The sequence below is a fragment of the Pocillopora damicornis genome, chromosome 10 (genome assembly GCF_964200805.1).
Source record: "Pocillopora damicornis chromosome 10, jaPocDami1.2, whole genome shotgun sequence".
NCBI lineage: Eukaryota > Metazoa > Cnidaria > Anthozoa > Scleractinia > Pocilloporidae > Pocillopora > Pocillopora damicornis.
The window spans coordinates 18649885-18677761 of record NC_142679.1 but is presented as its reverse complement, the minus strand read 5'-3'; the positions used below and the strand labels follow the sequence as shown (position 1 = coordinate 18677761).

The 27877-nt window shown below is 36.7% G+C and overlaps 3 protein-coding genes across 3 annotated transcripts; all 3 read right to left on the bottom strand.

The window, feature by feature from the left end:
* Window positions 1-101: 101 nt before the first annotated feature.
* On the bottom strand, window positions 102-9735 carry LOC113674214 (ubiquitin carboxyl-terminal hydrolase 31). The gene is made up of 9 exons (XM_027190687.2): window positions 8619-9735; window positions 6402-6979; window positions 5722-5833; window positions 5526-5635; window positions 5129-5209; window positions 4466-4598; window positions 4031-4153; window positions 2722-3208; window positions 102-1084 (listed from the first exon to the last, which is right to left on the bottom strand). Exons 1-9 carry the CDS (start codon window positions 9372-9374, stop codon window positions 984-986), a joined length of 2481 nt encoding a protein of 826 aa, XP_027046488.2. The 5' UTR covers window positions 9375-9735; the 3' UTR covers window positions 102-983.
* A 1438-nt stretch (window positions 9736-11173) lies between these two features.
* Window positions 11174-16464, bottom strand: LOC113674205 (uncharacterized). The gene is made up of 3 exons (XM_027190678.2): window positions 15785-16464; window positions 13800-14080; window positions 11174-12905 (listed from the first exon to the last, which is right to left on the bottom strand). Exons 1-3 carry the CDS (start codon window positions 15929-15931, stop codon window positions 12791-12793), a joined length of 543 nt encoding a protein of 180 aa, XP_027046479.2. The 5' UTR covers window positions 15932-16464; the 3' UTR covers window positions 11174-12790.
* Window positions 16465-16529: 65 nt separating this feature from the next.
* LOC113674204 (mitotic spindle assembly checkpoint protein MAD1) lies at window positions 16530-27870 on the bottom strand. The gene is made up of 19 exons (XM_027190677.2): window positions 27238-27870; window positions 27029-27081; window positions 26545-26616; window positions 26134-26215; window positions 25151-25281; window positions 24343-24457; window positions 23572-23633; window positions 23097-23183; window positions 22772-22850; window positions 21522-21587; window positions 21309-21398; window positions 20796-20843; window positions 20224-20280; window positions 19743-19819; window positions 19107-19197; window positions 18376-18601; window positions 18023-18075; window positions 17708-17845; window positions 16530-17439 (listed from the first exon to the last, which is right to left on the bottom strand). Exons 1-19 carry the CDS (start codon window positions 27769-27771, stop codon window positions 17275-17277), a joined length of 2226 nt encoding a protein of 741 aa, XP_027046478.2. The 5' UTR covers window positions 27772-27870; the 3' UTR covers window positions 16530-17274.
* Window positions 27871-27877: the final 7 nt, after the last annotated feature.

Sequence of the window (27877 nt, the reverse complement as noted above, 5' to 3'; positions counted from 1 at the left end):
GGAGTTATGGGGTAAATATAAAAAATTAAAGGGATCTGTGTTACCCTGACCTAGATGAGAAATCAGCCAGATTGACTGGAGTAGTAATCACATCAACAAAACACTTTCACAAATATATTTATTACCAAGACAAACTCTATTTATTGGGCCTTATAGAGCTTTATGCATTTGAATGAAATTAGCTACTTGCAATATATTTACAATGCAGTGCATTTGGTTTCAAATGTTTCTTTAAAAATTGTAGAAAATATGTTACCCATTATGGGTTGTTAAGTATTTGCTTAATTAAGGGATATGGGCTGAAAAAAAGAATTAATAGTGCCTTAGCATGTTAACATGCTCCCCATAAAATTACAGGAACGGTTCTCTGTTGTACATATGTTACACAGGTGTCTTTCCAAAGGGAAATTTCTTGCTTCTTAACTTATCTGCAGATAAATCTAAATGAATAAATTAAAAGAGGTTCCTAAACCCTTTTCATCCAAACATCAGCATGCATATTCTCCATACTGTTTTCAAAACAAGGTGCTGACAAGGAGAATTTGTCTAACAAACAAGAGCTTCTTTAGTAGGTGATCAGTTCCTTTATTCTCCTGACCTTCATGTTTGATTCTGAGCTGATAAGGTAAGGAGAAATTAGATCCCAGTCACTCTTAAGGGTTAAAAGGTTAAAGTGAAAAAATTCGAAATGTTAGCCTATCACTTGTCTGCAATTTTCTTGGCCTTAAGATTAGGACTTTAGTGGGAAGGTGAATTGAAACTAATTATTATTCATATTAATGGAGATGACTTGCTTGTTTTTGTACAAATTATTTAGACCTTTAATAAAAAACCATCCGGGAAGCTTTGTGTTCGTACAGGATGTCAGATTTCTGTTGTGTAGCCCCAAGAAGTAGGAGGGTGGAGTGCAGTTTTGATACTGATGTTTAATTCAACAGCTCCTTGGGGGTATCATGGAATTTAGGAAACAGAACAAGTTTGTGTTACACACATGATTCTGTTAGCATGCTTTCTTTCCATTTGTTAGATGTGTTCTTCTCTTGAGCCTGTGGAAGGGAACTGCATGATTCATTTGCAGAATGACCTGAAATAAAGAGAAAAGAATTTCACATGTAACATTCTTCTGAAATCTAGTTTCACCATCAACTTGACTTAACCCATAAAACCCCAGAATTAAAACATATCACTTATAAGTTATGAGAATCAAGAAATACAATAATTGTAAATAAATTATTTATGTCAATAATGAGGGTTTTCAGAATAATGTCAAATTTTTTGCAAATGACAGACAAGAAAGGTGAAGTAGGTCAAAGTGAGAATTTCTAATCAGATAATGGGATTTGAAAACCTGAGTCCACTAAACTGTTCTCAGATCCACAGGATACTGATCATTTGATGAGGGCATGGCTAAATGGTGCCAGGGTGTCCTTCACCCTCCCTTCCTTAGGAAGAGAATGTTTTTTGAATAACATTCAAATCTTAAAGTAAACCCCCCACCTCTCAACCTTTGTTGAAGTCAATACAATTCTTAAACTTCAGGTTTGCATCAATATGCAAATTCCAGGAAAGTTCACAGATTCCACTTGCCAGTGTTGCCATGAATACTGGTACACAAACAGGAGCCATGGTAGAAGCCCTTCATGTAAGGAATTTATAACAAAGAGCCCCCCTTTTGAAAACGTTCATTCTTCAACTTTGTGGAGTGTAGCCAAACGAAATATGTCTTGCCTTCAGAAACTGCTGTATCTCATTGCTCAGGCAGAACTTATTTGCAAGAAAAAAAGGTTCTAATTTTCAAGATGGAACTTTTGCAATTTGTCTGAATCTATTTCAATTAATTTCCTATTGCTTTTCAAGTTTGAATGAAAAGGATTCATGTAAATTACAGTACAAAGTTGAAAATGTTAAATGACCAGATCTTACAGGAAAACTCAGACATTAGAAGCCATCAGAGACAGTTCAAATCTTTATTGTCTAAGAAACATTAAAAAAAATTGTACGCTGAAAAAGAACAACAACACTCCTCTCACACAGAGTTAAAAGGTAGAAATATACTTGAAAGGACCATTGCATGAATCAATTATCTTCCTTTATGCACTCTAGACTGAAAAGCAGTCCAGTCAAATTATGTTCTCTGAGGAATGTGATGAATAAGAGTGAACTGTCAAGATACTGGAGATTAATGAATGTTGTTATTATTGTTTATCAATAAAGGGCAAAATTACTGAGCGCTGATTGGTTGAGAGAGAGGGCATTTTTTCTTAATCGAGGGCATTTTTAGTAATCAAGAGAGGGCATGATTACCTGTTAATGATTGGCTAATCCGTTGCATAGCAACCGTTCGTTATCTTGAAATTTGTTAAAAATAGACTGCGCGCGTGATTTTCCTTCGTATAAATTTTGCCCTTTATTGATAAAGTAATCCCATGAGACCTCGTACTATTAAGGATTAATTGCACTTGAGTTTTCAAAATTTTCCAAATTGCCCTCGTCGCTTCGCGACTCGGGCAATTTTGGAAAATTTTGAAAACTCTCGTGCAATTAATCCTTAATAGTACTTGGCCTCATGTGATTACATATACTGATTCATTATCTATATCAGAGGAAAGACTGGTGGTAGTTACCTGTTGTATTCTCAAAAACATATGACACATCCATAACCCAAAAAATAATTTGATGACATACTACAATACACACACACAAAAAAGAAAGGATTCCTACCAGTTGTAGAGTCCTCTTTACTTGAAAGCTCATCACGAGAGCTGAACACAGATTCATATGAAAACTGTGGCATTCTCCAAACCCAGTGCTCGGAACCTGATGAACTTTCAGATGCTGAAGAAGATCCCACATTACGCCGAGTATAAAACAAAAGGTATGCTGCCTTTGTGACAATCTGGTGCTTACTAATCTTCTCTACACGCATATCGTCAAACAGGTACCAGGTAAAATCGACAGGATTTTTGCAGTATGCTGTGTAGTGCCCTCCTGTCATTCCTCCTGTATGGTTACACACAGCATACAAGTCATAAAGGTTTTCATCAGAGCCACTGACTGAACTAGCACGCTTACGTCCCCATGTGCCCCACCCTAATGAGTGGCTTTCAGGTGATGACCGTTTGGTGCGAGGTTCAACATGCTCAGTCACATCTAAGCCTGTTAGAGGAAAGTCCACCAGTGTGTGGAGTTTGGTTCTACCAGCAGAAGTCTAGGAAAACATAATATTTAAATATTTTGAGAAAGATCATAAATTTTATGCTTACTCAAAGTACAAAATTACCACAATTTTGGATGCAGTTTGAAGGTCTCATTTTTGGATGAGGAATTGGATGAAGACTGACCATATCTTTATTTAACTCTTTACACCCAAACATCAGTAAGCATATTTTCCATACTGTTCTCCATACAATTCCTGAAGTGCTGTGGTTTGCAGGTGATAATGTATGGAAAAATAAGATGCTATTCACTCTCTGGGATCAAAGGGTTGAATAACAAACTGTGGAGTCTTTCTTATCACTGAAAGTTTCTTCCTCTAAAGATAAAACCCTCCAACTAGATGAGGCACTTACACTGCTGTGCACTAAAGGCTGTTAATTTCAATCAGGGGGTTACATAACCCTTTCACCTCCACATTGTAAGTATTAACTCTCTGCCTTGTCTGCTCTACATTTCTTGTAAGTTTAGCTTAAATCAAACATCATCCTTGATGTGATATTTTTTCTTCTACTGTGTGTAACTACTTTTCTCCCTAAAAATTTAATGCTTTTGTAAAGCAAAATTCCTTTCATGTCATTCTTGGAGTGAAAACATTTAAATGCTTTTCAGATATAAATAATGCTGAAGAGAAAATCTGCCCCTTGATATTTTATAGTAAATTATTTAAAATGTTGCATAAAAATGAGGGGAAACTTTCATCCTCTCAGCAAAAAAGCAATAGGGAATTTGAAGCAAAGATCTCAGTGTAGTTTTTAGAAGGACCTCAAATAAATTGCAACTTCTCTACCTGAATACAAGATAAAATTGAGCTTACCTGTCTGAATCTCTTCAGGTGAACCACAAGCACCTCAGGAAGGCTCCACAGACTTAGTCGCTTCACAGTTCCTTGCTGAAGTTTCTTGCACCGAGGACAAAGCCAGGCATCTTCAGTACCAAGCTAAAGAAATGAAACAAAAAATACTGATATAAACACTGAGTGTATGTGGACACATAAGCCCAACAAGGTTGCAGATGTTAGTTTATTAAAAGCTGTTGGATGGATAGTATGCTATCAATAATATCTACACAGAAACTATAGTCAATTGTGTTTGAAGAAAGGTATTCTGTATGCAAATCTTCGAGTTAATCGATTTTAACTTTCCTTCCTTCCTAGGGGTCAAAGAAAGTTATCAAAACAACACACAATCTCATAAAATGCAACAATTATGTTTTGACGTTGTGACTCAGTAACAATCAAAATCATGCAAACCTTTTCATCTTTGGTGTAAAGCCTAAAGCAGTCCTCCAGATCAACATTATGTGAGCTGTTGTGTAATGACTCCACTTCACGTACACTGCGGTGCTCCTCTGGGCGTTCTTGTAAAACACTTGATTTGACAAAGCTATCAAAGGAAAGGCACAAAGACTACCATGAACAACTGAGTTATGCTTACAAGAAATGATGAAATAACATTCTCAACAATATCACACCTGAATCAAACAGTAAGGTCATGAGAATATAGGAAATGATCACAACTAAAAAAAGCTCTTGATTTTCAAACAAACTCTCCTTTATGGCACTGTGAGAAATATGTGGCAAACAGTAAGGAGAATTTTCATTCTAATGTTAAGGTGTAATGGGTTAAGTTTAGGGAGTAGGGATCAAGCAGAGCAGAGGGCTTTACTTCCACTGCTGTGGTCCATGTTTATTTCATGGCCCAGTATAACATTTGGGATGAGTCTACTATTGGTTCTTGATTTTACTCTAAGAATTTTTCTCCGAGTTCCCCCATTTTTCCCTCTGTAAAAAAAAGCAACACTTCAAATTCCAAATTCTCATAGCTAAAATTATAAAGTGCAGGGAAACAATATTTAGATCATGGAAGTGACAAAGCTTTACTCAATTTATCTTATTAATTTGATTTTCTGTTACCTCACTCTTATTTCTTGGTCCCATTCAGCCATCACCTTGATATGCTTAGGTCCACTTCCTGATCCACATGACAAGAGTGCTCTGTAAGATGTTAGAACAATTCAAAATCATACAAGCAAACTAAGAGACACAACTGCTTTTTTTTCATTAGAGGAGGAGTATACTCCTAAAACAATCCACCATTAAAAAAGATTATTTAAAATTATGACACTGTCCATGCTTTGAGATTCCACAAAGTGACTCAAGCTATCTAAAACTGTCATCAAATTGATCACAGAAATTGCAATCTTGGTTTCTTAAAATGTGACAAGAGGTGATAAGTGATACATACTTCTCATTAAAGCTCACATTTCAACTGTCAACTGTTTTTCAAAATCAAAACAGGTGCAAGACCCACCTGTCAACAGTTGCCTGATATAAGGGATGATCCACTTCAGGAGAAAGTGCACCTTTCCCTGGCAAACCATTGATCACTCTCAGTCTGAACACCAAGCCTTGCTTCTTGATCTGATGAAATTTTTAATCATGTAATTAAGGTTAACACATACAATCAAAAGTTGTTACTCCAGGATCTTTTCCTATTCAATTTTTACCTGTGATGACATGTTGTCCATTAAAATCCTTGACATGGCTTTCAAGATTGCTGCTTGAAGATTTTCATAACTTAGCTCCCTGAGAACTCTTACAATAAAGGGAAGGCCAAACCTGCAACAGTAAGAATAAAGGGGGTAAGTTTCTAAAGAAACTGTCATGCTACATTGGTGGGAGTATTAAACAGGGTAATTAAATATCATCACTGAGTAAAGACTTTCAAAGCTGATGTTTTGAGCGTTAGCCCTTCATCAGAGCGAATCATTCCAGCGTTAACCCCTTACTCTGACACAAGGCTAATGCTCAAAATATCAGCTTTACAACTCTTTAAAGTGGCCAATTTACATTATCCACTCAGTTGATAATACTTAGTTACCCTGCAACAGTATGATGTTGATAACAATGATATGATCAGATTTCAAGAGCAGCACACATTTTAAGGAGAGAAAGGATTTTGACATGAAGAAGTAAACTTGACATTTAAAAATTTAACAGAAGAAAAATTTTGGCCACTGTGGTGAACATTAACACCTTACACCCAACAAACAACTTTAAGATTGAAGGGGTCATTATGGTTAGGACAAAAGACTCCAAAACCAGCTTTGGTATAAAAAAAAAAACAAAAACAACCCTTCTTGTCAGAAACATGCTTCACCAACACAGGCTCCACCAACACAGTTACCTTTTACTTGATGTGGTTTTTGCAGGACCCTGGCAGTTTGCCAGGAGGATCAGAATAGTATCTGAAATCGGTCCCTTATTATCTGACATGACAGGTGCCTCTCCATCTTCTGTTTCCATCTCAGGAAAAAGTCCACTGGGAGCCTCAAAAGCATAAATATTGTCTCCTTCATGAACAATACTCAAAGACTGCTTATCATGAAACGTTCTGTGAAATCCATCATGGTAAAGTTCTGTGAGAATCAAAGATTGTTCGCTGATGCCTGTCATGTCTGACACAACATTCCGCAGATCAGCAATTGTTCCATTTATGGGTACGCTGACACCGATGCGCAAAGGAACCCTTGATGAGTTAACGAATACTGTGGTGACAATGATGGGACGGCTTTCCCTTTGAGGGATGGGTAAAGAAAGACATAGAAATGGATCAAAAGTAGTGGACTGTTGATGACATCTGGGACATTTGAGAGATGAGCGATACTGAGCTTGGAATAAATCCAGGACAAAACTATCATTGCAGCGAGTGTGATTAGCAAGTGCCTCCAGGGCAATGGTGTCATCAGATCTTCCTGAACTTTCCTGAAATCAAGATGATAACTTGATAAACTTAAGACCAGAACAAAAAAAGTTTGATCTATCGATTAATTTCAGGATTATACATAAACATAACCCCAATAACTGTATTTCTTGTTTACAGTGGGATAAAATCAGTAAAAGGGTGGCTAAATAACCAGGAATGCTGCAAATAATTCAAGACATCTGTTTAGATAACTTTAACCTCCATTTGACAAAAGATACTCACATATCTATCAATAGATATAATTGATTAGATAGAGCACAAAAATTTCTGAATAGCAACTTTCTGCGTTGAAGAATGGCTGATGTGAAAGAGCATGTATATGAGTAAGACAAGGAGGTCTCAATCCTTTCAATATTTCAGTGTATTACCAGCTCGTATTTTAATCACAATGTTAAAGTTATGAATTATTGGGTTGATATATTTTAACTAACATCAATCTAGAATCAGTGGTGCATGAAAAGGCATGCTAAATTTACCCCACTTAAGGGCAAACCCATGGATCTCGTTAAAGCTTTCTTTATAATGTTAATTTCTGGTAATTTTGAACAATGCTCTTTTTATTTAATCTTCTAGAAATATCTTTTGTTTGATGGCAAAATGTTCTCTCTGCAAAGAATAGAAGCACTGGCCACAAACTTCATGCAAAAGTAGCAAGATTCCTTTGTGAAGTTTTTGCAAAAAAGAAAAAAAAAAATTTGACATCAAAGACGACATGAACCTTTTGTCACTTCATGCTTCAAGATGCTAATGATCTTGCTCAGTGTCAGTGATCAACTGATCACGAAGGACCTAATCCTGGTGGAACAATCTATTTAAACAAAGCTTTACACCATCTACATCATAGCGTGAGAAATAAAAGAGAATTAATCGCAAAAAGTGACTAAAGATATTTTCACAAAAGTTAACACCCACTTTAAATGTTTTCATATTTCAAATTTTTACGTCGCTGTCGGTTTATCAGATTAAAGGGATAAGCTTTCCATTGCAGACATTTGCACAAACTATATTTTGATTTCGCCGAATTGTTTAAAATCAAGCAAGATAGCTGGCAAAAATATCTGCAAACTTTCTACTTCAAGCTTTTTGACATGTTGGGCAAATAATAAATTGCTAAGCGATCACGACCACTCAGCTTTCTCAATCGTGTAGAGTATTTATAGTGAACGAAAATGAAATTTCAATCGATCAAGTGTCTTTTCATTTCAGACTTCAATATGATGCAAAGAAATACGGAAAAAGTACCATGATTTATCTTTTAGTTAGCTATATTTCTCGCAATGGTCGATTTACGTGTAAATAAGACATCGTAACGTGGCCCTGGTGAACATTGTAGTAGTATTTAGACACAGAAAAGTATTGTACAGTTTTTTTAAATATTGGTTAAAAGCCAAAACATGGAAGATTTTATCTTGCATAGATCCCCAATCAATGAATTTTACGCAAATTGTGAAAACAAAGAACCATTTGAAAGAAAAACATGCGATGTTTTGCTTGCCATAGTGAACCTGTTTGACAAAATCAAAATCCACGTACATAATTGCACGAGACTTGCGAGTAATTTGATCGACACCGAAGTGTCGTATCGTAAAAATGGACTAACCAATACTAATTTAGAGATTATTTTTGACTTATCCTCACCTTGTTGGCTTTATATTTTCGCTTCGTTGCCCGATTCAAATCCTCGTGAACCTTATCCAAAAGCCAAAGCAAAAACTCCTGGGCATCATGTTGTGCGTATCCTCGATACTGCACGCCATATTTTCCAACGATCGACTTGAAATCGCTGCTGATCTGCGAATTATACTGACTCGACCACAAACTCTTGAGTAAAAGTGCCAGTTTCTCCGTTACTTCACCGCGAGTTCCGAATTTCTTAGTTTGTCCTTTGCGGAGCTTCAAATCTTCCTTATACTGGTCCATAACAAAATATTCAGCTAATAAATCGGTGTGAGCGAGACACTGAATGATTGAGTTCATAAAACAAGTGTTACCATGATTCTTCAGTCCAGACATACTGAGGACCTCCATTGATTTACTTCTCCGAATTTTCGACGCAGCTTCTTCATCGACGTCAAAATTCTTCTTCTTGTACGATGCACTCTCGTCTATCTTACCGATCGAAGAGGTCGAGTATGCAGAGTTCGAAGGAAATTGTACAGCAGACATTCGGATCATCAGTTTGTGAACCATGTTCGAAACAGACTTCATCGATGGCTTTCTGACTAACTTCCTTCCTCCGACAGAATCTCTGGACCCAAACCTAAAACTCTTCTTCTTCGTAAGATGTCTAGAACTCTTGGACCTCTCCAAATTCGCCTCCTCCCCCTCGCTTGCTTCACGAACGCCGTGACCTCCATGAAGTTCTCCAAGACTCGCTGAACGATTGTGGAACATCTCTACGTCAGCTCCACACGGATGAAAGAAGAGAGCACAATTTCTTGACTGAAATAAAAAACCTGCTATCGCTGACAACGCCAAACAATTGTCATATTCTTGCGTAAAAAATCGGAAACTTCTTCAAACTCTTTCCGCTTCGTATCTCTAACATGTCATCGGTCAGGTACGGCAGAAAACAAATATAGAGCATGCGTAGACTGACGTCACTAGGACGTAGCGTTCGTAACTACGAAGAGTAACTGTAAGGAAATATTAATTTTGTTGCTTGTAATAGGTATGTGAACGAAAATTTCAAAAATTCTTAATAAAATATACAGTACAATCTTGAAACGTAAGTGGCATACTCTACTGGAAAATTAAATTTTAAGTTGGATGACACTGTTCACGTGAATTTGAAGGGGTGTGTACTAGGTTGTACTACGTAATCGTACGAAAGTAAACAACACGACAATCGTGCCAAATCAGTTCTTTCGTTTTCTTGTTTTCTTTTTATTATTACTTTTTTTAATGCCGCAGTGATCTTCTCATATATTCATTTGAGAGTCCAGTTTCAGCTAGCTTATTACGCTTGAACACTGGTCCTCAAAAGCTACGTTATTCAGTTACGATGAAATACTCAATCACTGGAAATTTTAGAGATTCGAGTACGTCTGAAGAGGGCGAAACCAGCCGCAGACTTCCACACTGGCATGGTGGCCTGCATGCAAACGTTTCCTATGGAAAGGAACTGGGAGACATTTGTACCCAGGCCAAACTGGAGCGCTAAAGCAACAAGTTTTACTCTTTAAGTTTAGGATAGAAGTATGGACACGAATTCGTCATGATATATTTTGGGCCTCATCAACATTGAGTAATAACTAATGGAACTATCTTTCATTATTCTAATCAACTGAAAAACTCAAACCAAAACTGAAACACAAATTAGCTTCGGATAAAGATTCGATTATTTTCAAAAACTAATATCGTTAACGCCAGTCTTACATTAGGCGTAACATGTTACAACTTGATAAAGCAAATAAAACTGTTAAATCCTAATCTTAAAGCATACTGTTGCCTGAGTAAAATAGAAAACAGTTTCCATTAAATCAATATTGAATGCTGATACTTGATATATATAAACCTGAAAAAACACACCTCACTACAGTAAAAAGCTTATGTGTCAACAAAGTTGCTTCCAATCTTCCAAAGAGAAGGTAGGAACCCTCACTCTCTCCAAAATTTTTCATGGACTAAAAATAGGGGATTCTGTTCACAGGGTTGAAAAACTCGTGAAATAAATCCTGTTCTATCAGTGATAGGATGGAATTCACTCTACGTGTTATGTATGGATATCAACAACTCAGGCTGATAAGTTTCTGAGATACCTTTGCTTCTAAACTTTAAGTTAAAAAAACTGATAGTTAGTCAATTAAGGTAATAATTCTACGATATGTGAAAACCATTGAATTATTGGCCCTTAACCTTAATTTAGGACTGATAGTACTTTTTTTTCCTGCCTATTGATTTTGTTTTTTCACATAACAACTAGATGTTGTTCACCAGTATTCTGTAATATTTAGTAGATTGGGACCTCTTTCATTTTGTTTTTGTGAGCTTAAGTTTACAAATTTCAGCCTGTAGGATTTTTAAACATAATTTGCTATGCATGAGCTTCCACTATACACAGTTTTTCGAATCAGACCAGCTATTCTGCGCCCATTCCTTTACTAACCAGGTTATGGGGCTTAATCAAGTCAATCAGCTGCTTATGGAGATATTTCCACTTTCACAAAGCGATAAACACTTACTGACAAATGTTTCTACACACCAGTTTAACTTTTCTCTATTTGCAACATGAAGAATCATGTACAACTTCAGGTCACAGCTCATTCTTTCTTTAAAAATTATATAAAATTATCAGTAAGACCCAGCTCTACTTCTTTATATGTATTTCCAATTTTTTCAATGGAAATTGACAAATCTTATCACAAGAATGTCTCTTTTGTATAACATATTTCTGAACAAAGCTCGCAAAGCAAGTGTACCATCGGAAAATTACTTCAAATATTACTAACATGTAATAGATACTTTTTGTGTTATAAAACTTTGACAAGATAGAAATGTAAAGTCAAGTTAAAACAATATATCTGGCAGCTAATGCCTTCCACTTCACTTTGACCTTTGGCTAATAAAGCACCCCTTTAAATCAAATACCAGTTAGAGTTACTTCAAACAGAAGATATTAATCTTTTGGGGTACCTGTGGTACCTTATTTAGTTGGGTAGAGTATCATTTATATGGGGTATCTACCATAACAAATGCCTGTTGGTGGGTATGGCTTTAAGTGCCACATTGAACAAAGATTAAGTGTTTCCAACAGTAAGGTTTTGGAAATAATCATATCAACCTCGTGGAAAAAACATCATATTGTTAATTATTAACAAGTGATCTCATGAATGCTCCAAAACAGTGGTATTACTGAAACTCAACTACCATTTGAAAGTTAATAAAGGGTTGAACCTGAGATCAAACTACCTAATGATGATGGAGGTATCTAAAACTTCAGGAATATAACTCATTTCATGAAAACAGTCATGACATGAGTGGCAGTTTTAAGAAAAATTACTCCTTACAATATGTTAAATAAACAAAGTATGATGAAATATAAAATAGCGTGTGATACAAGTTTGATACCTGAAATTTTATGCCAAAATTTCTTTTATAACATAGCCAGTATATTTGTGTAATCAAATTCAATTGTGCAAGCGTGCTTCATATTCCTATTGTGCACGCTCATGACATCAGCAAACAAATCCCTCAAGAAAAAAATTTTCCATCAGGTTGAAAATGTTATGAAACAATTGGTTCATATATCAGCTGTGCGTTTATCGAGATATGAAGCACGCGGGAAGTTTGGAGAGCACTCAAGAAGCTAGAATTGCTCTCGGCTACGCCTCTAGCAACTCTTACGCATCTTTCATGCTCTCCAAACTTCCCGTGTGCTTCATATCTCGATGAACACACGCTGACATATGAACCAATTGTTAAGTAGAAGTCAAAGATTGCCTCTGGAGGAAACAACTTAATAAGATGCAAAAATTCAGAAGAGAGTTCAATGATTTGTTAAAGCATTGAAAATAAATATCTAAAACAAAGGGATTCCTTAAATATCAGAAAGTTTAAATTGCATTTAAGTTCTACCTTCATAGTGTAGAACCTTAAAATGACCTGTTTTAAACAGCCTTTAGTTCTAATAATAAAAGTGAAACAATAACAAATATATAAATAAAAACAGAAAACATACTCTTTAGTTTATGTAATTAAGTCAACCCTGCAAATAAATTATTTTTACATACTGATGACTTCAAAATAAGAACAACTGCTTGAGTTATCCTGATCTCTTTACACAAAATAACAAGTTAATTATTAGAGTACTATCTCGTGTATAACTTCATCTGTGCTTGTAGATCATCCATTGTTGTTACACCATACTTGTCCTTATCATTTTCTAGCAGCTTGAAAATCTCTTCCAGCTGTTTCCTCTGCATCCTTTGAAGATTACAAAGAAAAGGAATAACTATCTTTATAAAAAAAAATCTTCCTCCATTGAAACAGAATTGGAGCGAGCAACTACATAACCTAAACTACCAACAGTGACTTAATAATAGTAATAGGACTGAGTGGAGTCCAATTTGTTTTGTAATCATACCAGTGATGAAAAAAATCCTGATTAACAAATCGGACTCCTTCTTTGCGGTCGCCTGCTTTGTTAATCACAAGAATCGTTACAGAAAGAATTGGATGACACAAAGTCCTGTTACCTACAAATCAAAACTATAGCAATATTCAAGAGAGAAACTAGATGTCAGTGATGCGTTTTCATAAACGAATGACAGATAACTCAACGAAATGTGCAAAGACAGTGCATACACATGACATGTGTACTGTCCACTTACATAGACATGACTTGTCAACTATCATATCACACTGTCCAGTTACAAGCATGACAGGCACACTGTCCTATTAGTGCTCAAATCAGGCTGATGATAACAATTCCCATTCAAGAATTTTGTTCTAGTTTTGATTGGGACGGAAATTGGACATGTAGGTTCTCATTTGACCCTGAAAAATATGTTAACTCATTAAAGTGCTTTTTAATTGGGTGTTGTAAGACTAAAACTGAAGCAAACACTTAAGCTGATCTGAGCAAATGAAAATATCAAAAGGAACAAATTAGAACACACTGGAAAGACAAGAAAGCTGACTAAAGTGTAGTAGTCGTTTGTAATCTGCAACACACAACTTAGTAGACAGCTTATCAACAATAACAATAGCTAGATCTGAACTTCACTAATTTAGCTATGCTAAACAGCTTAAACAACAGTCTTGTATCCAATAGACATACATCCATTTACAGTACTTAAAATCTATTTTGGCACTCACTCTTTTTCTTGATCCAATTCCTCTTCAGTCATTTGGTTTTCAATATCTTTGATACCCAATCGACTTGACTTGTAGTAAGTCTGAATGTTGGAAGTATCTGCCATTGTCATTTCTTTCTCCTTTCTCTTTTCTGGCTCCTCTGAGATGGGTTCACTAGACTCTCTACAAATCTTCTCTTTTTCATCCTCACTGAGGTAATGAATATCTTTTGCCTTTATAATTCCTGCTCCTTCCAGAAACTTTGTAGCCTCCTCAACTGTCACCTCATTGTTATCATCATCCTATATTTCCATCAGGAAACAACGAAGCTTTACTCAGATATTTTGGTTTTACTAACTGAGTTGATAATGTAAATTAACCACCATAACAAGTTTCTAAAGTTGACTTTCTGAACGTTAGCTCTTCAACAGAGTGAATGAGGAAGAGCTAACAGTCAAAGTGTTAGCTTCAGATTAGCACCTCAGTCGATAAAGCCAAATTATCTTGTAACAACCCCTACCACTGCAGCACCACAGTTTTTTTGGAAACTAACCTCTTTATACAACAGTTTTAATTAGTTTCCCAAGGGAGTCTTAAAGTCTAATGCTAATTTAAGGGACATATTTAAAACCTGAGGGACAAACACATTTAAATCACCTTTTTCATAAGTTGCCCCCTCTTAAGAAACTTATACAAAACAAAACTCTTATGATTAAAAATTCACAGAGCTTTTAACAGCATAATTCATTATGCAGTTTGAAATTCTAAAATCATAACTTTAAAAGTAGTGGTGGTAAAAAGCCTTACTATATTTCTGTATTTTGCAATGGCGGACAAAAGGCATACTTTCCAATGGAACTGTATTACGGTCAAACTTCAGTTATGCAGACCTTGGATTATCCAAATTTTTCGATTATCTGGACTTGTTTCTCTGGTCCCATTTTTAAATTAAATATTGATTGGTCACATTCGAAATCTGCTACTTCTTTTTTTCATTAGCCAAAGCATAAGTTAGGTCACTGTTAAGTGTGTTGGTCAGCTTGATTCCCTTTGATTAAAACTTTTAGCAAATGTTGACAATTCATGGAAAGATTTGAGAATTTGCTTTAATTCTTGCATGATACAAATTAAATAATAAATATTTTATTTCACGTTATTCAGGTTCATTTTATGTTTCAATATTCATAGTATTGGTTATCTAGACTCTCTATTATCAGGACTGGTTCAACCAGTCCCCATGAATCTGAATAATCAAGGTTCAACAGTATTCTTGGAATCAAAGCAGAGCAAATGATGCACATACTTACTGCTTTTTAATGAACAATGCAAGAGTTTGTCTGTTTGACAGCAAGGTTTCAATAATAGCTAGTCCAATGTTACACTTAGGAAAATGATCTACATATTTTAATGACATGAAAAACTCTTGACGGATACAATAACAATGATGAAATGATTGACATTTCCTCACACAATACTCTATTTATGACAGTAAAAATATACAACATCTGCTTTATGGTTAACGAGTTAGGAAATACAATCCTTTTGAAGAATTTACGGCTGGAAATAAAAAAGTTACGGGAATTGAACTTGAATCGAGCTGCTTAAATCACATGCGCTGGATCATCATTTTAATTTCACATTCATTCATGTCTCAAATTTTTTTGACGAATAGGAGACATATACTACGTAGAAATTCGACTTTCGCTAGGAAAAAATTTTAAACAGATGGTTTTAAACTGGTTAATTTTTAGAACACGATGAATAAATATGGAAATAATTAGAAAGTCCTCTACATTAAACTTGATCGTTAAAAAGCGAAACAACAGACATCGCTCTCTTGTTTAAGGGTTGTTCGCAGCCAAGGGGAGTTTTTCGAAACGATTTGTTTTTCATTCAGAATTCGTATAAATAAGCCAGAGGGAAAGAGCAAGTACACATAAAATCTTCATAAATAAGAAAATAAAGAGGACGATAGCTTAGACAACGAACACAACTAAAATACTCACCTTCTGTTTTACCGTCACTGTGTGTGTTTCTTCCCCAGAATTCGACCCTGGCCCCTTAACCATTCTTCGCCATAGGTACCAAGTAATCAATACCACTAGCACGGCAAATACGACAGGAAGAATATTCTGAGATAAAAAGAAATACATAACTGGTACTTTATTGCCAATTATCCGCTTACGACCTACGCAGAGCAATCAAGGCAATCGAGGAAAAAGTATCTTTGTTATTTAGACGGGCTGAAGGCCGCTGGACAAGCCTCGGTTCCATGTGGCAGGAAAAAAAACCAGGGGGAGGGAGCGATTAGGCAGGGTACATTACGAAAATACAATTCGAACTAAGTTTAGAAGAAGTACGTTTGGAGCAAACGCTCGGCAAAAAGATGTCATGTACACAAGACAAACTCTAATTTGTATGTCTCTGGCTCTGCAACCATTTTTGCTTCTGTAACCACCCGAATAGTCCCTTTTTCCATTCAGGCTGAAACGCGTGCGTAGTCGAGCCCCAAATATCCTATTGTCGTCGTCCGCTGCTTAGAAGAAGTAACTGACACCTAAATAGGCTTCTTTCATGAAATGAATCATCTCTCTGATTGTAAAACAAATTCGCCTTGTAAGCACCTTAGGAAATGTATGATAACAGTATGACGACTGAGCATAAGGATGTTTGGAAGTTTAGGGATGAATCTTTGTTGCTCTTCCTTCTACGCATCTCTTAAAAACTGTAAGTGATGACTTTGCCTTCTAATGAGATTGACAGTTAACTTTTATTTACATGTCATACACAAAATATTTACAAATAATAAAAAAAAGAAGCCATAGTGAAAGGAATGATTTAAGGTTGTAACATTTGCTTTATACGATAATAAAGCAAGATGACTCCGATTGGCAGTCGGGAGACTGTAACGTTTTAAAATTGTATTTCCCGGAGCTTTAACCTGACTAGTAAGCGCAAATTAAATTTTAGCCCAAAAAGAAGCGTTGACGCACACTTCCCGCGCTTATCACTGGTGCACGTTTTAACCTCGACTTCTGATTGGCTCATTCTGGCTATGATTTATTTGGATTAAGTCCAATAGAGGGTTACCAAATTAATTGAAAGCCCCTCTGAGATGAGTAACTCTAGCTATGATAGCTTCCAGGTTCGTCATAAGGATCTCACTATCTTACACTATCCGCGACTGAATTTCACAGTTGAGAAACGGGAGTGATACAGAGGGCGTCGTTCAAAAGGGAAGAAAGAGTTAGGAATATTAACTGGCTCTACGATTTCTTGATTGGCTCCCTGCCCTCTACGAAGGTTAATTGACGTCTTTTATCAGTACCTTAGGGGGAAGAAAACAGAGAACTCCAGCGAGGACATCAAACATGGTGCAGGATGGACAAAATTGACATAGACTGTAGACGGCAAATTAAACAGAATTTTTCAAGATTTGCAAGTCGTTACTCAGCGCGAGTGACGGACATCAATCTCTGCACGACTGCACGAAATATCAGTTAATAACTATAGTTTGAGTTTGTCTATTAAACAGTTCTAGTGTGATATTACTCAGGAAGGCTGGGATGGAGTTAAATCTGTTCAAATAAGTCGATATTTGATCCGTTAGCTGAGAGGAAAAATCCGTGGCTAGCAACATCATTTCACCTTTAACATTGCTCTGGAAAAAAAAAGAAAAAACGCGACAAGGTCAAACACGAGGCAGTTATCAGGTAAAGTCAAATTTTCGTTAAAATACTTTTTCTTTAAAAATAGCTTTAAAAATTAATACAGATTTACCAAGCAAAAAAATTGGATATGATATAACACCGTTGTCGCTCATGTCTCAAAAACATCTCCAGTTCGTTTCCAACGTTTAGATGTACAGTAAGTTTAATCAACTGTAGAACAAGAGAATATTGTTGATATTCTGTTGCTGTAGAACTTACTTCAAATAACAGATCGTCCGTAGATCTCTCAGCATACATGGACTGAAGCCGATACTGATTGTCTCGAATGACATCAATCTTGTAGCCTGTTAAGGCATAGCAAGCCTCACGAAATTCTTGAATCTTCTTCTTGAAAACCTGACAGTAAAACGTTACGTGACATGTTAACACGCTGGAGAAGATTGCGTTACACTTTTTCTTACAAGTTTGTTCTAGAGAGCGAGTGTGCTCTGACTTCTGTGGCACGCATGGTACATGAGTACGCTTACATGCGATTCATTTAAACTGTTGCAACAAACCTCTTCTTTGTTTTACCTCTTTTAAGCGCTGATTTTTCATCTCTGCCGAGGACAACTGTGCTTTAAAATCTGTTGAGAAAATGACAAAATCTCAACCTTGTTCAGAAGGAAGATAATAAGATTTTGATGGGACCGGCAGCTGCCCTCATAACCGTGTTAAATAAGGAGCAATGATTAGGTATTAACCAGCATCCTATGAGTAATGAATGAGATAATGCATGGGGGCTCTCACAGGCGCTGTAGCACGAGCAGCGGAACCGGGAGACTTAAATGCGCAGGTTTCTTATTTGGCTCGTTTCTCGCTGCTTCGGCGCTTGAGCCGCAGTGCCCTGGAGAGTCTACCCGCATACCAGGGACTTAAAGGCTAACCTTCCACTTGTTTGAACACACTTGGTGCAGTCTCAGGACCGAGCTTGCCGAGGAGACTGGTGTCATTAGGGCTGCCGCCTCCCTCCTCCACGACCGTTAGTCTCCTCTTCAGATATTCGTTCTCCTTCCGCAGATTTTCCAGCTCCTCCCCACGCTGTTGTTTAGCGACACTGGATGGATTCATCGACAGATGGACAATCTTGGTTTTAGTTGGATCGTAATAACCCTGGAGGTACAAAGATGCAGGTCAGAGGAGCAGGGACCCATTTCTTGAGAATCCCATTAGTTACCTCACAATACTGGAATTCAAGTAATAAAACTATTCAGAAAACAAACGGCTCTTTTGCTCGTCTACATTCTGTTAGCGCTCGGAAACTACGGAAGAAGTTATCACCGAGTTAAACCACATCTTCTGATCCTTTCTGTCCGAAAAAACTTATCTCAGTCGTATGTATTGTTCGCTGCAGTTATAAAAAGACCCGATCGCCGCTGTTTTGGTCCCACAACACAAGGAATCAATGACAGTAGCTGAAAAACTACGCACCTACCTCTCCCCTAACCCCCTAACTTATTATCAGTTGACTAATGTTGGGTTAAGGGAGGGGTAGGTGCGCAGTTTCTCAGATACTAGTATTGATCCCAACACGGATCAATGCAAAAATTTTCAAAACGAAGAGCTAACTGTAATGAGTTTTGACTGTCTAATAAATGATCTCCATTAATGACCATACCCGCATGTGCATTTGGTCTTTGTTGATTTCGTAAATTTCCAGCTGTTCTTGTAGCTTGGCATTCTCCGCCTGTAGTTTTTCTAACTCTATCCTGTGAGAAATACATTGTTTAAATAGAAACTCTTTAAATTACAGGTTATGAGGTTTTAATTTGAGAACTTAATTAAACGCACGATCCTAAAAAAGATCTACACTGTGACCTGTTACAGTGAACTCAACTGTCACGATTCCGTTCATCAGTGCCTCAAGGCCGGTGTCACGCATTTTCGACGTCCTTAATCACAAGGTTAAAAATAAAGAAGTTTTTTCCAGCCAGTCCTAGTTTTTTCAGAAATCTTAGTCCGGCCAACTAAACAATAATTTCAGATTTTAATCATCCAATCAAAATGAGGGTGATCGAACTGAGCAGCATACGTCATGCCCTCATAAACCAATCAGATTTCAAAACAATCTAGCCGAAGGGTGTCCATTCACAGTGGCCTGTTAAACCTAATTGGCTGAGAAATGACAGCTTGACATGGATCAAATGGACGGCATATGTCTACTAAGCCAATCAAAAACTGAACAGGGTCAGCTGTTAGACAAAATTGAGAAACTTCTCTGAAAACAATCCATGAACTGGAAAAAAACAGTTACCTCAAGGCGCTGTCGGCAGGTTTAGCTGCGGTTTGGTTGGAAACCTTGTCTCGCAATTCGCAGTTTTCAACCTCAAGCTGTATAAATAGCATCAAAAAAATTATTAATCATCGTACCCCTAAAATACTTTCATACATTTAGTATATGTTTTAACATCTGCTCGATAGAGATACTGGGCAAATATCTGTTAAAAACCCTTCGAGAGCAGCAAACGCCTCTCCTCAATTTGTCTTGCTTACGGAACAGTAGTCTTCTCTTTGCTTATTTCAGGCAAATAGAGGTGAACACGAGGCTAGTGGGAAGGGTGAGTCACTAGTGGGAAGGGTGAGTCACGCACGAGAGGAAAAGTGCGACACTCACCTTTCTCTTTTACCCCCACTCGCCTGAAAAACGCAAAAAAAAGGGGAGAAAGGGGAAATGACGCTTGTTGTGCCGGTTATTGATATTAAAATCGTTCAATGTAATTATAACAATTGCATACCTGATTAGCCCTGAGTCTTTCTCTGCTTGTTTCGTTGGATTTCTGGTTCACTTCAAGCTGTGACACGACAAAACAGATACATCCGATGCTTACTTATTAACTTCATCCAGTTTCAGTCTCTGAAGAGGCCCCTTCGGCCCCCATTACTCACACATCAAGAATGAGGACATGATTTTGTAGCAAAATAAGAGCGCCATCTTGGGCTTCCGCGACAAAAAATAAAAACACAATCAGAGAAAACTTCAAAATGCACCTCGAACCAAGCCGAAATTGATGAACTCAAAGTTAGGTGACGGTAATAGAGAAAGGTTTTCTTTCCGAATTAAATTATTTTGTGTTGAAGTTTAGTACAGCCGAATCAGATTGCTTGACTCAAAAGCGTTTATGATTTTCTAGAATAAAACTATAACTTTTGAAGAATAAAAACACTCTTGATGGCATATCTGATAGTTATCTCAAGTGGTGATTTATCACAGAAGTTAATAGAATGAAAATGCAATATACAGGGGCTTGCTTTACCAAACACTACTCTGAACCAACAGACCTTAAAAAGAAATTTGAACGTAACTCACCTCCAATGTTTCGATGTGTTCGTGGCATGTCTTGAGACGATCTTCCGCCTGTTAAAGGACGAAAACAAAACACGGTTGAATTCCAAACGAATTCGTACGGTAATGGACCATTCACTATTTATCGTGTGGGGGGGAAGGGCGGGGGGGAGATTATTGAGGGGGGGTCCTAGGATTTAAAGGAGGAAAGAAGGGGGATCAGTCGTCTCTAACAGAGCTTAAAGGGGGGATATAAAAAAATTGACCGACTGACACTGAGAGGGGAGGGGGGAGTCATTAGGATATTACAGAGCTTTAGGGGGGATCAGGTCAATGTTATCGTTACAAAAAAAACTCTCCGACCCCCCCAGGGCAATAGATAATGACCAGACCTTAAGTGGTTGCTTGAGAATAAACTGAGTTGTTAAAATGTCCATAAAGTTTCACGACGTTTTACACGCCGGATGGTCATATGTTAGAAAATATCCTAATTAATGAGAATTTTAGCTGTAACATAAACGTATCTCCTCAACCCACCTCTTGTAACCTGGAGCGTATTTGAGGATCGTAATTTGAAGAGTAGCTACTGTCATAAGTGTCAAGGATTCTGCGGCAGCCGTCACGCTCCTGGGGGGAGGGTAATAACAAAAAAAAAAAAGGAAGTGAAAAAATTTCAGAGACAATGTCTTCTTTCAAATTTTAAATTTTTGACTGCATGTCAACGATCGTTTTTTCCAATCCAAGACTTACAGCTGTAACAAGAAACAAGCGTCTTTGGAGCCTTTGATTTAGTTCTTTTTGTCGCTCACCATTCTCCTAGTAATTGAAAAAAATTAACACACAACAAAGTCAATTCAAAGCATGAATTACGGATCATTTTTACTGCATTTCAATTTTATTAAAATTTCTCAGGTTTTCAAAGTTCCGAAAAAAAAGATTACGCAGCTAAAAATCCCAAAAGGCAGGAGGAAGACCAGTTGGCTGTTTAACCCTTAAACTCCCAGAATTGATCAACATGTAACTTCTCCCTATAATATCCATACATTATCCAGCAAACAAGTCATGAGAATATTCAGACTTATCAGGTAGAGATTGTTATCTTGATCCACCACCAAATACTCTCAACTAATTTCCAAGGAAATGTGCAGCAACCAGAGGGGAGAATTAAGCATCAGATCATGGGAGTTTAAGGGTTAAAGAATGCAGTGAAGTATATGGGATGCATTTTAGACCTTGTAATCATGGCAGGGAGGTGGCTGTTGTAGAAAGGGGGCTACTACTGGAGACTCAAATGCAACGCTTATCCTAATAATGTCATGCTTGGTGAATCTATAACTACTCACTCAAAAGGCTACATAACATGGTCTTTCAAGGGAAGTAAAAATTAAATTCAACACAATTGTGCCTGAAGTAGCTCTAGTGACCCAAAGTTCATATATGAGAGATGGTAACTTGCAGAAAGCCGATGGTAAATGAAGGCAGTTGGGTGGAATGCATCAACATGAACTAGTATCAGATGCAGAGCCTTGTAATATATAATACATATATATGAGTCGACCTTGGCATAAAGCACTCAATGCTGTGGTAGCAGAGCTGAGTATATATAAGTGAAAGAATCAACGAGGATGCATCGCTTCTCTGTTACTCTGAGTTTCACACCTAAGCGCTTGTCAGACAGAACTTTCTTCAGTTCTGTCTGACGAGCACTTAGAACTTAAATTAACTTCTATGAATTGAGTTAGACAAAAAACAAAGAGACTACGCTTTACCCTGACGAGCCTGTTTCATGATTGAATCACTCTTCAGGGGATTTTAAAGGAGTGATTTAATCCCAAAACAGGCTTGTCAGGGTAAAGCATCATCACTTTGTTTTTTCCCTAACTTGAGTTAACTTGAATTGAGTTTGGGAAAAAAGTGACGATGCTTTACCCAAACAAGCCTGTTTTGTGATCAAATCACCCTTCACTGGTGCCTTCCGCATCTTATAATCGAATAATTACCTTAAATTCAGCTGACTCCTTTTTAGCAGCTGCCAACTCCTGCACTGCTCTCTGATAAGCTGTCTCATGAATCTGTGCACTGAAAAAAAGAAACAACAACAAAAACAAAAAAACAACAAGGAACAATCAACATGCATGAACAGGTGACCACAGGGATTAACTGTACAGCCAGGCTGATGAAAAGTTCTGCTCAGATAGAGGCTAACTCTTAAAAATCCCATCACTTGAATTATAGTAATTATTCCTTCTTAGCCTAAGGGCCATATATATTCTCAACAAGTTAAGATAATTTAGTGTCAAATCAAAATAGCAGGTTCCAGATTACCTAGATTTCAGCTCACTTTGTGTTTCTAATAACACTACTTGGCTCTTTTGAAGATTTGCAACATCTTGTGCAAGTTGGGCTGGAGATCTGTTGGGAAATGGATCTTTAATAGGTATTACAATGTACATGCTATTCTAAAATGGCAGAATTAACATCATTTGACTTTTACCTGGCTATTGTTGCCTCATTTAAGAGGCAATCAAGGCAGAGAAGATAACAAATGTAAATTCAATAAATTAACATGCAATTATCCACATTTTGAAACAAATTCCGTGGGTGACAGCGATATAATGTCTAGCATATATTGGAGTTTCAGTTGTTTATCATTTTTCACTCTTTTAATATCATGGTAAATTAATTTGAATTTAGTGAACTGATTGTTCATAGCAGGAAAGTCTGTGTAACTCAGCTTACAATATCAACTGCAAATTGAAACATTAATTGCTTTGGAAAGAATCATTTATGGTTCACAGACCTTAGCCTTTTTGTCCCTGACAGATCTTCAGTCTCCCACTTCTGAATTTTCTTTTTAAGCTCCTAGGAAGTTAATTATAATTTATTAATCTCAGCAACAAATACAAAGCACAGCAACAAAATCACAAAAAAAGTATAAGTTCTTAAAACACTCTCAAACAGTGTTCATGACATAAAATGTCAGTGTACAATTCTAGAATATGGTTTGCTTGAACCACAACCTGTCCATTTATAAATAATCATGTATAAAGATTGAGCAGCATCTAATTTCTCCTTACAGCAACACTGCTGAATCATTCATAAGAGTCCTGAGAGTAAAGGAAATAATCACTAACCTAAGAGGGTTTGATTGTTAAACAACTTCTCCTTGCCAGTAGCAAAGGAATGTATCAAGAAGAGCATGAAGAATATGGATTGTGATATTAGGGTATAAAGGGTTAAATTTTACTGTAAACCAAGGAAAACTGTGAAAACTGTGCATGGAGTGAGAGAGTGCTCTGACTAAAAAGAGAGAAAGCCAGTATAGGCCATTAGAAAACAAAACCACAAACAGAAATAGTAATCAAATTGTAGTTTCTTTTTTGGATTGTTTGCCTGTTTTGAACCTTCATGTGATTCATCAGTGCTCAATTGACAGTGAATAAGAATCGGAGTCAGTGTTGAATGCCATGTTCTTTTTTGTTTGAGGAACACTACAGAAGGTTACTAGAAATTTAAATAAGGATTATCAGAAGCCAAATGTTTTTACTTATGAAAACACTCACTTACAGACCTCATTTTCAATCTCCACTCTCATTAACTCTGTAACTCTTTGCTCTGCTCTCTGCAGTTTCCCTTGTAAATTGTCTGCTTTCTCTTTTAACAAAAGATTACTTTCATTTGTTTCTCTGTCAAATGCAAGTAAACATAAAAAACATATTGTTTGGTTTTATCCACTGAGTTGAGAATGTAAATTTGGCCACCATCAAGAGTTTGTGTTAAGTGTTTGCCCTTTGTCAGAGCAAATAGGCAAAACACACATGTAGACAGGTTAAAAGTATTTAAAAGGACATGCACTTTGTTGTGTAATGTGGTTAAAAGGGCCAATCATTAAAAATGGTGCATCATAATGAAATACTAAGAGAGTACAGTAATGAATTAATTTAGTGCCTGGACACTTATTTACTTTTGGTACCTCCAAGGTAGGCACTTATTTGGAACAGGGTGCTCATTTCTTTTTGAAGAAATAGCAGAACTTGTGAAACAAAGTATTGAAGGCCCCCATTCAAACCAGTTTGAAGGAAATGCAAACTTCTGTAATTCTTTGTTTTGTTTTTTTCAGTTCTAAGGTCTAAGTGACAGTTTATCATTTTCTTCTAGTGTCCTGTTCCATAATTTGCATGCATGTGCATTAGTACATTTCCAAGAATTTAAATATATATTGATAAATGGCAAAGGGCATTTCATGAGGACTAATGTGCCTAAATGGAAGCATGTAACTTTTTATTTAAGTTTGACACTGATCTTGAGCTTTTTTAAGTTAATATTGAAGCACAGTCACTGTGATCATGTCCAAGAAATACATGGTTAAAAGGATCTACCTGTAATAATGATTTTCATCTTTTAACTTGGCATTTTCTTTTTCCAATTTTCTGTACTTTGTAAGCTGTGTCTGCATCACCATTGCAACTCCTGTAGCTTCATCTTGGCGGGATAACTTCTGCTCCAATTCCTTACAAAGTAAGTGTTTGACAATTAAACATATCACAGGAGGTCCACATGGGAAAAAACTCTGTCCAAGGTCTTGAGTATGGCTCACCATCAAAAGGCCAAGGGCCATACTCAAGACCAATGCCACAGTATTTTTCACAAGCAAAATGACCTACACTGCTAAATAACTTATTAATTTTATCCTGCTGGTTTGTTGTTTTGCTTTGCCATGAATGGCACAGAAAAATACTCCAGTTCATGGTCCAAATTGTAAAAGGCTACACCTGTTAGGAGTACATGATTAGCCAATCAGATTCAAGTATTTTAGATTCCAACCTTTTGAGATGCTTCAAAAAAATTTATAGCCCTTTTTATATAAAATTGCCTAGAAAGTTATAACCTCAAATCAACCCTGTAAAGGAGGGCCTCTTCTTATATTTGCATTAATATGTCATCATAATACACAAATTTCAAAACAAGCTGGTGACCGCCAGAGTTTGACCAACTACATGATAACATGTGGCTGGTTATTCTGGTCAAAATAATTACCTTTTGGCCCTTAACCCTTTAACTCCCATGAGAGACCAAGACAGAATTTCTCCTTACAATATACATCCAATATCAAGCAGGCAAGTGATAAGAATAAAGAAAAATTTCAGTAAGGGGATTATAGCATGTTCCAATACCAAATTCTCCAAACTAACATCACAAGAACTGTATGGGAGATAGTAGGGAGAATTACTAATGAGATCTTGGGAGTTAAAGGGTTAATGAACTTATCACAGTCACCTAGTTTTGCAGAGTCTGACACCTACTTCAAAACATTTTAACACCACTGTAATAACATGAAGTCTAAAACATGTGTTCAATTTACCTTGACTCTATGCTCAGCTGTTCTTGAATGTTCTCTTAGCTGCTCAAGCTCTGGCAGCTGAGTCATCACTTCACTAAGTCTTCTGTAAAATTAAAATTAATGTATGAGAATCTATACATACCCAGTACTAAAAAGATAATATAAATATAAGGTAAATGAAAATACATAATGGATATGCAAATTTATTTGTTCAGAATTGTCTACAAAATCAAACATATTCTACTCTCATGTAATGCACATACATTCTTAAATTTTCATAACCCTTTGACCCCTGAGAGTAACTGGCATCTAATTTCTCCTTAAAATATCACCCCTTAATCACATATTAAGGACACAAGAATAAAAGAAATGACCACCAACTAAAGAAACTCTGTGTAATAAGAAGTGTAAACAGAGATCACTTTTAATTACCTTTTGACATTTTCAAGCTGACTCTCAGTATCTCCCAGTTTATTTTGCATCACAGCTAGCTCAGTTCCCTGTCTGAAACAAACCAAAAATGAAACATCTCTATAACTAAATATTTTATTTCCTTACTTTCACAGAGGTGAGGGGCAAGGGGGTACATCTTGAGATTAAATCCATTAAATATTCATCCTGATGCAACTTATTGATCTGAATGTGTCAAATGATACAGCTTAAACTGGGAAATATTCTACAAGTGGTATTCCCCCAATATTAAACTGCATATGTAATACGACATATTGCTTGAAATTAGAGCTGAGAAGGTGGAGCTTTTTGCTGTTGTTACAGAAGAGAAAAACTGGCCTGTTGACAATGAACTCTTAAAACTTATGATGGTGAAAACAATAAATTACCTTGGGGACTAAAGCTTTGTTTTAGAGTGGTGTGGTCTGATGAGGGAATCTTTCCAATTCACTCACTAAACAATTACCTGAAAAGAGAATTCTTCAAATCCATTTCTTTTTTACCAGAATCCTCCCGCAACTGAAAAATAATTAAGACGTTGTATTAAACTTGACAAGTCTCAATACTCAGCCAACAGTAATAAATTCTGCTTTGCGTTCTTTTGAAGTAAAACAAACAACTTAAACGCAAAAAAAAGTAGAAATAAAGCTAAGAAGATCCGATAAAGGTACGTACCTCATCTTTTTCTGCACACAGTTTTAGTTTTTCCCTCTGCAAGTTTTGAATCGTTTGCTCGGATTTGTTGCGGTAAGTCTCGTACTCTTTTTTCAGGTCTTTCAACTGATCTTTGGCGTTTTTTTCTTGCTCTGCGATATACTGAATGTTTTTTTGTAGGTCTTCGTATTTCTCTTCCATTCTCCTCCGTTCAAGCCTGTCATTTCCACTATCCTTTTCAAACTCGATTCTTGCACGTTTTCTTTCTGATTCCAGGACATTCATTTGACTCTCTAGATGCGCGATTTTGCTTCGGCTTTTGATGAGCTCCACATCTTTTTCACGCTCGTTAGAAAAAAGGCTTCCCTGGCTCCTCGATTTATTCAAAGTTTTCGCGAAGCTTTTGGAAGATGGTCTCTGACTTTGCTCATGTCCATCGCTTGATGGATCTTCATAAGTCAGCCGGCTCCTTGGATCACTCGTTAGAAATTGATCGAATTCACCCATGATTCTCACAACAGCAGTGCTATCCTCTGGAGTTCTAAGGAAATTCATTTTTTAAATGCTATTTCTTCACTTCTCCAAAAATTTACTCTCACGTAAAGCAACCGACAGCCGCCATTTTGAAGAATTATCGGGCTCGAAAAGAATATCGGGATTT